The sequence below is a fragment of the Gopherus flavomarginatus genome, chromosome 1 (assembly GCF_025201925.1).
Source record: "Gopherus flavomarginatus isolate rGopFla2 chromosome 1, rGopFla2.mat.asm, whole genome shotgun sequence".
Lineage (NCBI taxonomy): Eukaryota > Metazoa > Chordata > Testudines > Testudinidae > Gopherus > Gopherus flavomarginatus.
Genome location: NC_066617.1, coordinates 78,527,784 through 78,545,390, shown reverse-complemented (window position 1 = coordinate 78,545,390; position 17,607 = coordinate 78,527,784). Strand labels below are relative to the sequence as shown.

General features: G+C 40.6%; 1 protein-coding gene across 9 annotated transcripts in view; it reads left to right on the top strand.

Annotated features, from left to right (window-relative positions):
* The window catches only part of PPFIA2 (PTPRF interacting protein alpha 2), a 655,361-nt gene that overhangs the window by 378,172 nt on the left and 259,582 nt on the right, over nt 1-17,607 (top strand). For all 9 annotated transcript variants that reach the window (XM_050934433.1, XM_050934482.1, XM_050934424.1 and 6 more), the window contains one exon: nt 15,464-15,628. In XM_050934433.1, the coding sequence (XP_050790390.1) occupies nt 15,464-15,628 (165 nt within the window). The remainder of the gene's footprint in view (nt 1-15,463; nt 15,629-17,607) is intronic.

The window sequence follows — 17,607 nt, the reverse complement described above, 5'->3', positions numbered from 1 at the left end:
AGGTGGAGTGCTGGACCGGATCAGTGCATGGCGCCTTCTTTGGCAGGTTGCCCTGGGACACCCGCTCTGGCTGCCTTCCCCAAAGGTTGGCTCTGTTTGTCAAGGTCATTTTGAATTCTAATCCCGCCTTCCAAAGTGCTTGCAACCCTCCCACCGTGATGTCATCTGCAAATTTTATAAGCATACTCTCCTCTTCATTATCCAAGTCATTAATAAATATTGAATAGTTCCGGACCCAGGACTGGCCTCTGAGAAACCCACTAGATACATCATCCCAGTTTGACAGCAAACCATTGATAACTATTTTTGGGTATGGTCTTTCAACCACTTGTACACCCACCTTATAGTAATTTTATCTAGACTGCATTTCTCTGGTGTGCTTATGAGAATGTCATGTTGAACTGTGTCAAAAGGTTTATTAAAATCAAGATATATCACGTCTACAGCTTCCGCTCCACCGCCATCCAGGAGGTCAATAACCCTGTCAAAGAAGGAAATTAGATTGGTTTGGCATGATTTGTTTTTGATAAATCTATGTTGGCTATTCCTTATAATCCTATTATCCTCTAGGTGCTTACAGTTTGATTGTGCAATAATTTGTTCCGGTATCTTTCCAGGTATCCAATTTAGGCTGATTAGTCTGTAAACCCCTTAGTCCTCTTTGTTTCCTTTTTTAAATATAGGTGTTATGTTTGCCCTCCTTCAGTCCTCTGGGTTCTAACCTGTCCATGAGTTTTCAAAGATAATCACTAATGGTTCAAAGAATGTTTCAGCTAGTTTGTTAAATACCCTCAGATGCATTTAATCAGACCCTGCTGACTTGAATACATATAACTTATCTAAATATTTCTTAAACTGATCTTCTCTGTTTTGGCTTGCATTCCCTTCCCCTTCTTGTTAATGTTAATTGTGTTAAGTATCGGGTCACAGTTACTTGACTGAAGCAAAATAGGCATTGAACACTTCAGCCTTCTTGATGTTGTCTGTTAGTTGCTCTCCTTCCTCGTTAAGTAGAGAACCTACATTTCCCTTCATCTGTCTCTTGCTTCCAATGTATTTATTGCCTTTTATAGCTCTCACTAAGTGTAACTAATTTTGTGCCTTAGCCTTTTGGATTTTGTCCCTACATGCTTGTGCTCATCTTATTTTGTTCTCATCTTAGCAATTTCTCCATGTTTCTACCTTTTTGTATGATACTTTTTTGATTTTTCAGGTCATTAAAGAACTCCTGATGGAGGCATCTTGGCCTCTTACTATTTTTCCTATATTTCCTTTGCATCAGGATAGTTTGCTCTTGCCCCTTAATATTAGGTCCTTGGCCTAATATTAGGCCAATTCTCCTGAATTCCATTTTTCCTTAGATTTTCTTCCTATGAGACCTTACTTACCAATTCTCTGAGTTTGTTAAAGTCTGCTTTGTTGAAGCCCATTGTCCTTATTCTGCTGGTCTCACTCCTTTCCTATCACTTTCATCCAAACTGCCTTCAATCTTCAGATTCACAACCAATTCCTCTCTGTGTATCAGAAGCAAGTCTACAATGTCCATTTCCTTGGTTGCTTCATCCACCTTCTGAAACAAAAAGTTGTCCCCAATACATTCCAAGAACTTACTGGATATTTTTTGTTTTGCCATATTGTTTTTCCAACAGATGTCTGGGTAGTTATAGTCTTCCATTATTATTAAGTCTTGTGTTTTGGATATTTCTTTTCGAAAAATGCCTCATCATCTTGATTTAGTGGTCTATGTAGACCACTAACATGACATTAACCCTCTTTCCCACCCCCCTCATATCTTCACTCAGAGGGTACGTCTACACTATGGGATTATTCCGATTTTACATAAACCGGTTTTGTAAAACAGATTGTATAAAGTTGAGTGCACGCGGCCACACTAAGCACATTAATTTGGCGGTGTGCGTCCATGGTCCGAGGCTAGCATCGATTTCTGGAGCGTTGCACTGTGGGTAGCGATTCCGTAGCTATCCCATAGTTCCTGCAGTCTCCCCCGCTCCTTGGAATTCTGGGTTGAGATCCCAGTGCCTGATGGGGCAAAAATCATTGTCGCGAGTGGTTCTGGGTAAATGTCATCAGTCATTCCTTCCTCCGGGAAAGCAATGGCAGACAATCATTTCGTGCCCTTTTTCCCTGGATTGCCCTGGCAGACGCCATAGCACAGCAACCATGGAGCCCGTTCAGCTTTTTTTTACTGTTACCGTATGTGTACTGGATGCCGCTGACAGAGGCGATACTGCAGTGCTACACAGCAGCATTCATTTGCCTTTGCATGACAGCAGAGACAGTTATCAGTCTTTTTGTACTGTCTGCTGTGCCATTGTAAATTGGCAATGAGATGACGGTTATCTGTCGTTCTGTACCTTTTGCTGCTGTTATGGGTGCCCCTGGCTGAGGTCGGCCGGGGGCGCAAAAACAAAAATGGGAATTCCCTCCTTTATGTTGTATCTAAAAATAGAGTCAGTCCTGCCTAGAATATGGGGCAAGTGTACTAGAGAACCAGTGTATCAGAGAACCAGAGTGCATATCCGCTCTGTGTCAGATCCTACAGAAATGATGAGCTGCATGGCATTCTAGGGGGTGTCCCTGCAGCAACCCCATCTGTTGCTTCCCTCCTCCCCAACCCTTCCTGGGGTACCGTGGCAGTGTCCCCCCCATTTGTGTGATGAAGTAATAAAGAATACAGGAATAAGAAACCCTGACTTGTTACTGAGATAAAATGGGGAGAAGACATCCTCCAGCTGCTATGATAGTCCAGGCAGGATATTAAGCTGTGCGGGGGAGAGGAGCCCAGCATCCTGCTGCTATGATAGTCCAGGCAGTACAGAATCTTTTCTTTACACATAAAAGGAAGGGGGCTGATGGAACTCAGCCCCCAGTTGCTATGATGAAAACAGTTATCAGCCGTTCTGTACCATCTACTGGGAATGACTGGGAATCATTCCTATTTTTACCCAGGTGCCCCCGGCCAGCCTCACCTGAGGCCAGCCAGGAGCACTCATGGGCTGATGGTGACGACGGATAGCAGTCATATTGTACCGTCTGCCAGCGAGGAGGGGAGGGGAGCCAAAACTGCTGTTCACTGCCGCAGCATCACGTCTACCAGCAGCATTCAGTAGACATAGGGTGACACTGAAAGAAGTCAAGAAATGATTTTTTCCCCTTTTCTTTCATGGGGGGAGATGGGGTACATTGACGAGCTATACCCTGAACCACCCCGGACAATGTGTTTGACCCTACAGGCACTGAGAGCTCAGCCAAGAATGCAAATACTTTTTGGAGACTGCTGGGGACTGTGGGATAGCTGGAGTCCTCAGTACCCCCTCCCTCCCTCCATGAGTGTTCATTTGATTCTTTGGCTTTCCGTTATGCTTGTCACACAGCACTGTGCTGTGGACTCTGTATCATGGCCTGGAGATTTTTTTTCAAATGCTTTGGCATTTCGTCTTCTGTAACGGAGCTCTGATAGAACAGATTTGTCTCCCCATACAGCGATCAGATCCAGTATCTCCCGTATGGTCCATGCTGGAGCTCTTTTTGGATTTGGGACTGCATCGCCACCCGTGCTGATCAGAGCTCCATGTTGGGCAAACAGGAAATGCAATTCAAAAGTTCGCAGGGCTTTTCCTGTTTACCTGGCCAGTGCATCCGAGTTCGGATTGCTGTCCAGAGCGGTCATGATGGTGCACTGTGGGATACCGCCTGGAGGCCAATACCGTCGATTTGCAGCCAAACTAACCCTAATCCGATATGGTAATACCGATTTTAGCGCTACTCCTCTCGTTGAGGAGGAGTACAGAAACCGATTTAAAGAGTCCTTTATATCAATATAAAGGGCCTCGTTGTGTGGACAGGTACAGCATTAAATCGGTTTAACGCTGCTAAAATCGGTTTAAACGCATAGTGTAGACCAGGACAGAAACTCAACTATTCTGCCTCTCTACCTCGGAACAAATGTATATATTCTTGATGTAGAATGCAACAGTTGCTTCCTTTTCCCCTTGCCTGTCTTTCCTGAACAAGCTGCCCCTCCATACCACTATTCCAGTCATGAGATTTGTCCCACAAAGTGTCTGTGATGCCAATTAAGTAATAATTTAGCCTATGTACTAATATTTCCAGTTCTTCCTGTTTATTGCCCATGCTCCTTGCACATTGGTATAGACATCTAAGATGTTGAGCAGATTCCCCCACAGTCATCCCTCTTGTTGCTCTATGAACCTGTTGTAATTTTCCATGTCCTCCTCCCAAGATCTTGCCCTCTATTTAGATCACCTTTTTTATGCCCACTAGTGGGCTTTTGTCACAAGCCACAAAGTGTGTATATAAGAGAGGAATGGAGAATGCAGTTTTTCAGACCATGTATTTAATTATGTAATCTTCATTAACCCTCAAACACAAGTGATGGATGCATTATAAACTTGTACGTGTAGCACCAGGTTAAGAAGACAAGGGCCTCTGTGAGAAGAAGAAGGGGAGGTGGCATTGATGGCTCATCTTGTGTCTACTTGCAACTGCTATGGCAGGTGGAGGTCTTTTGTCCCATATAATGAGATTGGAAGCACCTCTGTGACTGCTTGACATTATGATTTTGTAGTGAGCTCAGCAGCCTCATTGCATGTGTAGCTCATATGGCTACACATGCTGCCCTCTTGCTGTTTTATGCCTCTTGTTTGCAAATCACACTAATGTGCTCAGTATAATGAGATGTGTGAGATAATGACATCATACTGCATAACACAGTACTATATTAAATTGAAACACAAGAGGAAAGAGACAGCAAATGGAGCAGTCCAAGACCTCAGAATCCCTTAATAACCACCCCTTGGTGGTGGTCCTTCTCCCCCCCCCATTCTTCTACCAACAGTAAGAGTCTATTACATATCACAGACAGACAATAGATATTTAGAGATCTGATGCCAAAATTATATTAATAAAATTAGCCCAGATGCTCTGGGGTGATCCCAGCAATTACAGGCTGGTAAGTCTAATTTCAGTGCTGGGAAAACTGGTTGAAACTATAGTAAAGAAAATAATTATCAAATATATAGATGAACATGATTTGTGGGAGAAGAGTCAACATGTTTTTTGTAAACGGAAATCATGCTTCTCCAATCTACAAGACTTCTTTGAGGGGGTCAACAAGCATGTGGACAAGGGGGATCCAGTGGATGTAGTGTACTTAGATTTTTCAGAAAGCCTTTGACAAGGTCCCTCACCAAAGGCTCTTAAGCAGAGTAAACTGTCATGGGATAAAGGAAGGTCCTCTCATGTATCAGTAACTGCTTAAAAGTTAGAAAACAAAGGGTAAGAGTAAATGGTGAGTTTTCAGAATAGGGAGAGGTAAACACTGGTGTCCTCCAAGGTCTGTACTGGGATGGGACTAGTACAGTTCAAAATGTTCATAAATGATCTGGAAACGGGGTAAACAGTGAAGTGGCAAAACTTGCAGATGATACAAAATTACTCAAGATAGTTAAATCCAAAGCAGACTGTGAAGAGTTACAAAGAGATCTCACAAAACTGGGTGACTGGGCAACAAAATGGCAGATGAAATTCAACGTTGATGTATGCAAAGTAATGCACATAATCCCAACTATACATACAAAATGATGTCTAAATTGGCTGTCACTACTCAAGAAAGAGATCTTGGAGTCATTATGGATAGTTCTCCGAAAACATCCAGTTAATGTGCAGCGGCAGTCAAAAAAAGCTAACAGAATGTTAGTATCAATTAGGAAAAGAACAGATGATAAGACAGAAAATATCATAATGCCACTGTATAAATCCAAGGTACCCCCACATCTTGAATACTGTGTGCAGATGTGGTTTCTCCATCTCAAAAAAGATATATTGGAATAAGTAAAGTACAGAAAAGGGCAAGAAAAATTATTAGGGGTTTGGAACCGCTTCCATATGAGGCGAGATTAATAAGAGTGGGAGAAGAAACTCAGAGTTCCTGATTTAGATCTTATCTACATGACAGTTTTGTAGCATTGGTCTGGAAGTATTTCTTCACAACGCACAGTCAACCTGTGGAACTCTTTGCTAGAGGATGTTGTGAAGGGCAAAACTATAACAGGGTTAAAAAAAGAACTAGATAAATTCATAGAGGATATGTCCATCAGTGGCTATTAGCCAATATGAGCAGGGATGATGTCCCTAGCCTCTGTTTGCCAGAAGCTGGGAATGGGTGGCAGGGGATGGATCACTTGATGATTCCCTGTTCTGTTCATTCCCTCTGGGGCACCTGGCATTGGTCACTGTCGGAAGACAGGATACTGGGCTAGATGGACCTTTGTTCTGACTCACTATGGCTGTTCTTATTATAACTTATTTTTAAGATTAGGTTGTTACAAACTTGTTTGCACCCTTTCTGAATGTTAAGATATAGGTTCAAGTATGTTATAGCCAGGTGCTTGAGAATATAATATACTATATAAAATGTTCAGCCTGGTTAAGGAGATTGCATGAAGTTTCTGCTTTCTGTCACCAAGGACAAGTAAATGTCAGGAAGATAAACCATCTTTAGCCATAATACCATGTTTATTATCCCTAAGGGGGTTATACAAAGTCAGATTTTTAAACTTTACCTGCATTTTAAACTTTACCTTGCTTTAACATTATACTGTTTCCCTCTGTGCTGTGTTTAAAATATGTATTTGTTATTGAAATTCGTGCTTTGGAATCAAAGTTAATGGCTATGGCAGACAGATGATAACTCTAAGGCTCTTGGGTCATGAGACAAACCCGTAAGAATGTCTTGTCTAGACCAGAACACCTCTCTCTTGTATAAATACCAGATATGGATTACCTTATCTCAGGAAGACAAACCATTTAAAACATTCATGTTTTTTGAAGAGACTTGACTGTGAAAATGAATATAGTGTTGTGTTATCAGAGCAATAAATCTAGGTAAACCCACACAAAGAATCCATTTCACATATATTGTCCCAAAAGACCATTCTTGTCTACCACATTGTTCAATATAGTCTTTTGGTCATCCTGATCCACAATAATATATACATTGCATTTAATACAATGGACTCCATAGACTTAATTCAGTTTTTTTCAAGGTTATAGCAGGAAATTGCCACATCTATCACAATAGTATTCCTTGGTAAACTTGGTATTGTGTTGGTCTTTCACCCTAATATGTTTGCACCAAGAAAGCCACCTAAACCAAACCAGTACTGGTGGAGGCAGTTGTTGGCTTCCGCTGTAAATATTCTCATTGCTGATCTTGTCTTGTCATCTAATATGGAGCAGTTGACAAAGACAATTAAAATTGAAAATGTCAATTTTCCACTTTTCAGCCTTTCTCAGCACCCATGTTTCACTACCCGTAAAATAAAATTGGTGTAATCATAGTTCCATAGCTCTGTAGCTGCACTGCAAGTCTGATGTTACAACATCCTCACAGAGGCCACAGAAGGACCCAAAACATTGTGCAGTTGCCTGCTATATGAGTGTCTTCATCTTTCAAGCATCTTCCAGCACTGTCCATGACCCTTCCCAAGTATTTGAAAGTTGCCATGTGCTCAACATCAATAGATACATGGCATGGTTTCCTATTTCCACATGAGTTTGGCCAGGTTGTGTTCTGTCACCATTGTTGAATATTGGGATTGATTGGCTGATGGAAAAGCTTGAGGAGGCAGCTGTTGATGGTGTTTAGCAGAACACTATTCTGCTTCAATATCTCCGATATGCCGATGACATTGTCTAGGTGGCTCAGTTTAGTGAATTGCTGATGGCCAATCTGGTCTGGTTATGAATCCAGATACAACTATCTCCCTGGCCATTGCCATCAACAAGCCTCCAACTCCAGATTATGACCAATTTAGTATTAACCTGTCCAGATGGTAACTAATTTATACAATATACTGCAAAAATAAGAGCAGAACTCATTGTATTAGTTCTTTATGCTGCTTTCAAAGAGTATATATCTCAGTATCTTTAGGTTAATGGTCTTTTCTGGCCATTATCAAACAAGTACTTATCTGCAACTAAAGATTAAGGGCTGGTATTTTCATAAAACTTTGCTATATGTTAGGCCTTTGTGATTTACTATAAAATAGCAGTATTTAGGACAACTTCTGTAGGATTCAGATATTTAGAAAATGCCGGAACACATATTGATACTGGATATATTTATATTCAAATAGTCATTTTAACAACATAGGGTAGAAAGTACCTAAGTTAACTTTCAATAGGAATTGCACTCTTAAATAACAAAGTTGCTTTTGAAAATCCAGTCCCACTCGTATTAAACAAATTTCCCAAATCAAATAAAAAAGCAAGATGCACAAGTTTCTGAGAGGACTTAGGCAAGGAGTTGCTTCAGGCAGAGTGTGTGTGTTTTAGTGCTGTTTAATCAAATCAATTACATACCTGCCAGCTTTTCAGAACAAAAGCTGTTGAAAGTATACATGAAATGCATTGTATAATTCTTGCTCTTTCCTGATTTAATATGAATAGTTAAACTATCATTAGATCATTGCTTCAAAACAATTAATCAACCACACTTTGTAATAAATTAAATAAATAAACAAATAATAACTTTATTTTCTTTCTTCTTTCCCTGAACTCCACTTTCTCTTGATGCATCTTTCCTTCTGTCTTATTCAGGAACCATGTTTCTTCAGAGCGTGTTTTTTCATCCTCTCTTCACCCCATCCATTTTCCTCCACCATCATCTTTTTTTTCCTATATTTCCTTCACTTCTAGTTTTCTATGCTTCTGTCCGCTTTCCCCCAGTTTTTTCTCTTGATTTCCCCCTTGAGTCCTCCATCTCTTGACCTGTTGCTCAAGGTGTGTATTATCCTGTTGTTGCTGTTTTGACAATTTAGTAAAATGGCCTATTGGAATTAAAAAATAAATATTCTGTAAATAAATAGTAAAGAGAATTTTTTTAGTTCAGTAAAGTCCAGCTCCTGCAAAGCCTACAACCTGTGAGTAACCCCATTGATTTCAGTTTATTGACTAAAGCCTCAAACCTTCAAAACACATTCACGTGTTCAAATTTATGCAGTTAATGGGCCAGCTCATAATGCGTAAAATAACTGTGCACTTGTCTAATCTCAGTCCACATGTCATTGCTGACCTATGTAAATGAGTAGGTTCCCTGGTTAAGTCCGTAATTCAGCTAACTTTACTAACTTTAAGCATATGTTTCTGTTCCATGAAAATCAAGCACATGTATTAGTGCCTTGCTGATTTGGGGCCTTAATTGTCTACACCATATACGAAGAAAATTATGGAAATCCTAGAAATGCTCGCTCCATACATGTGGCTTTTGTTTTTATTAGATTTTTTAAAAGGTGCTTAGTTCATTCTTAAATGTGTGGGGTTGGGATTTGTTTGTTTGTTTTTTTAAATAGCAAAGAGATCTTTTCACTTTATGGTCACCAGAACTCAGGATTTCTAAACACACCGTGCTAATTCAACTGTTTACTTGCTAACACTGTGGGGTTTAAAGTGTAGCTCTACCAGCAATAGATAATAATGAATTCCATCTTGGGGATCTCATGACACACAAATGATCAGAGTAAAATTCATTTGTACTTTTTAGATTCTTTATCATGCATTGGAAAAAACTGTTTTTCCAATAGGAAATTCATAGCAACAATTTGATACTTTGCCTGGATACATTCAGACTTCTTGCTGCAGCAGCAGAACTCCATTTTCTTTTCTTTGCCATGCCGCTGTCCCAGTGGCAGTTCTAATGTCAGCGCAGCATGACACAGTGTGAAAGAACAGACTGTCTGCAGCACCTCTTGACGCTGATTAAAGTGAACCTTTAATTACCATTTTTTAAAAATTCTAAAGCTGTTCTTAACAGACCTGTTATGCTGTGACTCTAAGACCAGCTCTTTTGCAAAACTGGTGCAACATGAAATCTTACTGTATTCTGCTGACGTGCTTCAGGAATGGCACTCTATGGAATATATAGATTTTCATGTCTGAATGAAGTAACCATGTATCTAGGGTTACCAGCTTTCTACTTGCACAAAACCAAACACCCTTGCCCCGCCCCTGCCCTGCTCCTCCTTTGAGGCCCTGCCCCTGCCATGCCCTTTATCCAAGGCCCTGCCCCCAATCACTCCATCTCTCTTCCCTCTGTTGCTCGCTCTCCCCATCCTCACTCACTTGCACATTTTCATTAGGCTGGCTAAGGGGGTTGGGGTGCAGGAGGGGGTGAGGGCTCTGACTGGGGGCGCATGCTTTGGGTTGGGGCCAAGGATGGTAGGTCTGGGGTGCAGGAGGGGGCTCTGGTCTGAGGGGTGGAGCTGAGGGGTTTGGAGTATGGGAGGAGGCTCTGGGCTGAGATGGGGGTTGAGGTGTGGGAGTGGGTATGGGCTCTGGCCTGGGGGTGTGGGTTCTGGGGTGGAGCTGTAAAAGAGGGGTTCAGGATGAGGGAGGGCACTCTGGGCTGGGGCTGAGTGGTTTGGAGGGCTGGGGCAGAGGAGTAGGGTGCAGGGGGGTGAGGTTCAGGCTGGGGGTGCAGGCTCTGGGGTGGGGCTGGGGATGAGGGGTTTGGGGTGCAGAAGGGTGCTCTGGGCTGGGTCTAATGGGTTTGGAGGGTGGGAGGGGGATCAGGATGGGAGCAAGGGGTTGGGACATGGGAGAGGGTAGGGGTGCAGGCTCCAGGTGGCGATTACACAAGCTGCTCCCAGAAGCAGCAGCATCTCCCCCTTCCAGCTCCTATGTGGCAACATGGCCAGGTGACTGTGCCATCTGCAGACCACCACTCCTGCACCTCCCATTAGTTCCCTGGCTGCACGTATGCATTGGAGCCAGAGAGGGGACATGCCACTGCTTCTGGGAGATGCACAGAGTCACAGCAGGCAGGGAGCCTATCTTAGCCCAGCTGCACTGCTGACCAGACTTTTAAGCTCCTGGTCAGCAGTGCTGTCTGGAGCTGCCAGGGTCCCATTTTGACCAGGTGTTCTAGTAAAAAATTGGACACTCAGCAACCCTACAGGTATCATTGTGCCCAATAGAACATGGGATAAATTTTCCTGACCCTTTATTGGTTCACAATAAAATGTATGTTACAGATATGGCATGTTTTACAATTAAGGAGACATTTGGGGAAGATACAGTGCGGTTAACTGGTTTGATTCTCAGCACACACTAATACTGAAAACATTATTAGAAACAAAAGGCTTTTGTTCACACTGTTGTATATTTCTGCTTTGATAATTGATTATACTTAGTTGAACATTTGTGCCACATTTTCAGAAGACCTCAGAAAACAGCTTACATCAAGTTTTCAAGAGCTGTGCTTCCATTTAGACTCCTACATGAAGTGGCGTGCTCCACGGCTGGTGGCAGATCATTTTTTAAAATGGGCACTTCATGTAGGTGCCTAAGTGGGAGCTGAGCTTTCTTAAAAATGTGGCCCCCAGTTGTGGGCACTGAGTTCTTTTGAAAATGTGGCCCATGGTTTTAAGCTCTTTATTAATAGATTAACTTTTTTTGTTTTTACTGCCATACAAATGTTCACATGAAATAAAACAAAACACTCTGAATGCTTATTTACTTCCTAAAATTACAAAATAGGAAAAAATGTATATGGAAAAAAATTTACATTTGCTCTACAGTATTCTCAGGGAAAATTCAGACAAGCTTGGGGCGGGGGGGTTAGAGGGGGGATGTTCAACTAGTTTCATTACCTGTTATCAAATATGGCTAATAATCTTATGAAAGCCCAGCTTTTTGAAATGTTAGAAGAGGGAACAATATTAAAGATTGTTGGCATTTTGAATTGTTGAGTGTACTTGATATGGAACTAGTATAACTGAGTTTGAATCTGAATAACTCCACTTTAACAGCCCTGAAAAAGGGCTGTCTGAGCTCTGAACCGGGTAGTATATAATTCTTATACATTACAATCTATTTTTGCAATTTAGGGCCATTATAAAAGATTTTAAGCAGAGGATAATTAACATAGCAGTTTGCTGCACCTCTGCTACCTACCTGGATATGTAGCAGTTCATTCAAAACATATTCGTTAAGAAGAAATGATCAACAAGTAGCCATTTGCCATGTATAGATGTAAATGGAGCTTCAGATTTGTCTCTAACTGAAAATCAAAACACAAAAACACCTGATCTATGAAAGAAAAATAAGAAAAGTGGTCAAGAAACAATGAGGAGCTCGCACTGCAGCTTAGACTCTCTCTTCACTTGTTCAGGTGACTATAGGGTTCTGGTGGAACAACTGGGGTTAACAACCAGGGCTTTGTTTCTGTGCTCCAGCTCCAGGCAAAAACCTGCAGCTCCACTGCTCCGGAGCTGCTCTGTGCTCCAGCTCCGGGCTCTGCTCTAAAGCCCTGTTAACAACACAGAAAACAGTGGGCCAGCTAGCTGAAGATTAGTGTTGGAATTTTTCAGTAGTCGGGAATATAAACCTAGAGGTGAAAAACCTAGGGTCCATTTTGAAATTTAGCCATTTGGTCATGCTGGAACACTTTGCAGAACCACTCTGCCCCAGAATAAACAGAGGTGCATTCTTGTGCATAGGGATAAATAGAACAGACAATCCTTGCAGTACCCTGAAGACAAATACTATGATTTACCTCCCCTAATCATATCCTAAACATTCCTTGCCGCCCATGAACATCTACAGTGTCTATCTTAGGTACAATGTGGTCCTCATTGCCATGGTATCTGAGCACTTTGCACTCATTTTGAATGTTTATAATCACATCCTCTTTTTTACAGATAGGAAACCGAGGCACTAAACTGCTAAGTGACTTGCCCAGGGCCACACAGGAAGTCTGTAGTGGGGCAGAAAATTGACCCCCCATTCTCCCATGGTCCAGGCTAGTACTCTAACCATTGGATGATCCTTTGGGAGTGTCATTTAATAAGACCTTCAAGTCAGCCAACTTAACCCTGCCATAACCATTGTCTTTATAGATTGTGGGGGAAAAAATATGGGGCTGTCAGTAGGGAGTCAATTTCTATTGAAAAGCATAACTAAACTCATTGTTAAGCTAGAGAATATGGACATGTCCTCTTGAGCATTCGTGTGGCTAGCAAAATGCCAGTGTTCAGAGCTAATATCCATAAAAATGAACAACTATTAGCTGAAACACTTCCGTAAGCAGTACAGTAAGAATGGATGTTGAATGTTTGCAAGGAGTCTATATTATTCCCCATGGTTCCTTCAACACTTATCTATGACATCAGCTTATTTCTCTTTATATGATAAAATATGCAAAAGAATATTTTTCACAGGTACATTAATTTCACAGATTTTATGAATTAGTGTGAGGGTATTTGAATATTTATCTGTCTCTTAAATGTCATTTGCTATTTTTTCAGATATTAGGGGGTCTTTTTTTTTACATGCATCTGACGAAGTGGGTATTCACCCATGAAAGCTCATGCTCCAAAACGTCTGTCAGTCTATAAGGTGCCACAGGATTCTTTTCTTTTTTTCTTTCTATTATACATATTTAATCTTTAATGTTACCTTTAAGTTGAGCTTCTAGTTAACTGAATATTTTGTGTGTAATGATAATTGTGAAATGCAGGGTCACATTGTTTAGACTCCACTAGAGTGGTGCAGCAATGAAGAGTCACTGGACCAGGAAAAAGCATGGCCAACATTTAGGAAAGCAGTTCAGCACATGTTTAAGTGCAGTTCTGAATAGGAGTGAATTTAAGACTGTGCTCCCTTGCTAATGTGAATCAGTGCTTTAGCATGGCCCCTCATCAGTCTTTCCTCGGTGGGGCTCCAAACTTGTTTGCACCTTACAGCTGCTTGCCAAACTTGTGTCAAAAAGCCGGCATCTGCCATTCCTCAACGTGCGTTACATCAGCCAACGACCCAGTAGAGCAGTGGTGGGCAACCTGCAGCCCATCAGGGTAATCTGCTGGCAGGACGTGAGACAGTTTGTTTACATTCACAGTCCGCAGGCACGGCTGCCTGTAGCTCCCAATGACCTCAGTTCGCCATTTCCCGGCGGCCTGCGCTAATTCCCGCAGCTCCCATTGGCCGGGAACAGTGACTCACAGCTACTGGGAGCTGCAGAAGCCGTGCCTATGGATGGTCAATGTAAACAAACTGTCTCATGGCCCACCAACGAATGACCCTGATGGGCCCTGTGTGGCCCGCAGGTGGCAGATTGTCCACCACTGCAGTACAGCAAGCTCGTGCACATCTTTTCATGTGGATTGTTTTTGTTAATCTGCTTTCTTAACTCCAGAATGGCAAAACGTTTTCTTTTTTCTTCAGCTGTGTGGTATTGCTAAAGTTCTTTATATATTAACCTCATGTAATCTCTTACATATGTGTTTGGTGAATGTTTGTAAACTACTGGCAGGATGTGTTTTTAAAGTACAGTAATGGTAAACATGAGTCGTTCCCATTTTATTAAGGATACTGTAATTTCAGTATAGTGACATTGTCATTATAGTTTAATTATGCTCTGGTTATACTTCTGTCATACCTGTTATCATCACTAACTTATAAGACTGCAAAGTTAACTATATGACTGAGAATAAATATATGCAAACATATATGATAGTAGATGTATTAAGAACCACATCAAAGGAGTAATAAGTAAATCAGTCATGTAACTTTTAAGCTTCCAGTTATATGAATTAGATGTAATTGCATGTTGAAAAGGAATACTATTGTGCTTATACTGTAATTAAAGTATTCTTATTATACAGTATGACTCATGAAGTTAGCCATTCACTTTTAATACAAATACAACTAATCACTTTCATGCTCAGATACTACAGGGATGGCACTGATATCCTTATAAAAATAGATAGATTTTCAATATATCAGCAAAAAGATATCCATAAAAATATGATTCTAACATTTTCTTCAGCTGAATGTAGGCTAGAAATCACAAAGAATGTACTTAGCAACATTTGTGGACATTCCACATTCCATAACAAAAACAGTGAATATTTTAGAGCTTGCCATATTAACATGCACCATTAGCTATGAAACATGCATTTAGAATAAATACATTGTTTTACAACTTAAATGAAAATACATTGCTTGTTTTTGCATTCTCTGTTAAGTAAGTTTTAGTATAAATTAATTACAAATTACAATTAGGTGTCTGATTTTCAGGCATTAATTATAGACTGCATTAGTTGGTTAGCTATATTAGTTATTTTTGTTATTAACATTCCACTGATTATTGTGACTAAAAAAATCATTTAAATATATTGTTGTTTTCAAAGGTTCACAGCAGTTTTTTAAGAAGATCTGAATAAAATTCCTTTTTTTATTTTCTATCACGTTCTCTGACTTGGAGTCAGAGAATGCTGGCTGTATTTTTAATAGAGTCATAGGCTTCCTCATAGGGAGGTTGCCAAAGTCATTGTCAGTTGGTAGCATGCAGTTTGTAATTATAATGCTTATGACATTTAGGTACAAAAGAATGATGTCCCTTTATGTTTAAACCCAACAGCTGTTACTGGAGCATTTGGAGTGCCTTGTTTCAAGACATGAAAGGTCTCTGAGGATGACGGTAGTGAAACGACAAGCACAGTCCCCCTCAGGAGTTTCCAGTGAAGTTGAAGTTCTCAAAGCACTGAAATCTTTGTTTGAGCACCATAAGGCTTTGGATGAAAAGGTACATTATGGAAAGAAGCTTATTCAACAGGCTATCTCCTTGCTTTGCCACACTTACGATACCGCAGAGCAGTAGTATTGTTTCTCAGTTCTTGGAGTGTACTGTACATACTGAAAGTAGGGCATCCAAAGAAAATCTTTGACAAAGCACGACTAACAACTGAAATGTTGATATTTCATTTCTTAGCTTCATTCTGGAGTGGGGGGGGTTAGTAAGGATTTTACATAAAAATAAGGTCATCAGAACTTATTTGTGGCCACTAGTAGTTTTTGTTATAAAACAGTTCCATGGAAATTACGTGACTGGCATAAACACCTCTTTCCATTAAGCACTAAGCAAACATATCTCCCACACATGGAGATGCTAGTCCGTGTTGTGTATTTCAAGAAGCAAGTAATTGCCAAGAAAATATGGGCATCTCAAATTGCAATTTCCTGCTGCGGAATTGTAACTGAAGAGGTAGCAACTTCAGTTCTGTCTCTTAACTAGACATTAGTACTTGACTTTTTAAAAGTTACTACATGTAATAGAGGTTTTGATCTGGAATGCCAGGGAGTTTTTATAGTATTCATTGTACAGATTTCTAAAATGTAAATGCATATCTGTTTTCGTGCAAGAGTTCGAAAATACTCTCCACAAATTAATATTTGAGGAGCGATAGTCCACAAAACTTTGTGAATACATTAGTTATATTCATAGAATACTATGTTTTTTCATTGTTATTAGACATATCGAACACTGCAGGTTATGTCTCTTCATATTGGATTTGACTAGCAGGTGCAATACTACGTGAAAGTCACCTACACTTATTTAAAGTCTAGCCTAAAGTGTATCTGTGTTTAGCTAGCAATGAGTGATATTTTATTAAGGTAATCATTACTAAAATGCATTTTAAGGAAGTGTATATAGATATATTTATGTATTTGTGTTTATGTGTGTGTGTGTATCAATATGTAGTAACTTCTCTTAGCTGTTAGGTTTAGGTTTAGTGAGCTTTTGGCTGTAGCATAATTTGCATAAAAGAGTATTGTCAGTAATATCCTTTGGAGTTTAGTAGGATTTATGTATTTTAAAGGCTGAAAAAAGTAAAAGCAGTAGAGGATTTCTGCTACATAGTAGTTTCTAGCATTTAGTTGTATAATAAATAACAAGTCCTGAGAACTGTCTGTAGTTTACAACCATACATACTATTTACAGAAATTCAGCAAACACGTATGTAATAGATTTCATGAGGTTAATATATAAAAAACTTTAGCGATATGATGCAGCTGAAGAAAAAAGGGCTTATTTTGGGTTTAAATTGCAGCAAGGGCAGTTTAGGTTGGACATTAGAAAAAAACTTCCTAACTGTCAGGACGGTTAAGCACTGAAATAAGTTGCCTAGGGAGGAGGTGAAATCTCTGTCATTGGCGATTTTTAAGAGCAGGTTAGACAAACACCTGTCACAATGGTCTAGATAATACTTAGTCCTGCCTTTAGTGTAGGGGACTGGACTAGAAGACTTGTCGAGGGCTCTTCCAGTCCTACAATTCTATGATTCCAGACCCTATACCTAGAAGCTAGAAGTATCCCCTATCCAAGGATGTAATGCTTCTGTTTCCACCTTGTCAGGCGCGTTAACTGACTTTAAGGTCATGGCATTTTAATGTATAGAAAAGGTGTGACTTGCTTAGGCCTGGTCTACACTACGCGTTTAAACTGATTTTAGCAGCGTTAAACCCATTTAACGCTGTACCTGAATCGGTTTCTGTACTCCTCCCCGACGAGAGGAGTAGCGCTAAAATCGGTATTACCATATCGGATTAGGGTTAGTGTGGCCGCAAATCGACGGTATTGGCCTCCGGGTGGTATCCCACAGTGCACCATTGTGACCGCTCTGGACAGCAGTCTGAACTTGGATGCACTGGCCAGATATACAGGAAAAGCCTCGCAAACTTTTGAATTTCATTTCCTGTTTGGCCAGCGTGGAGCTGTGATCA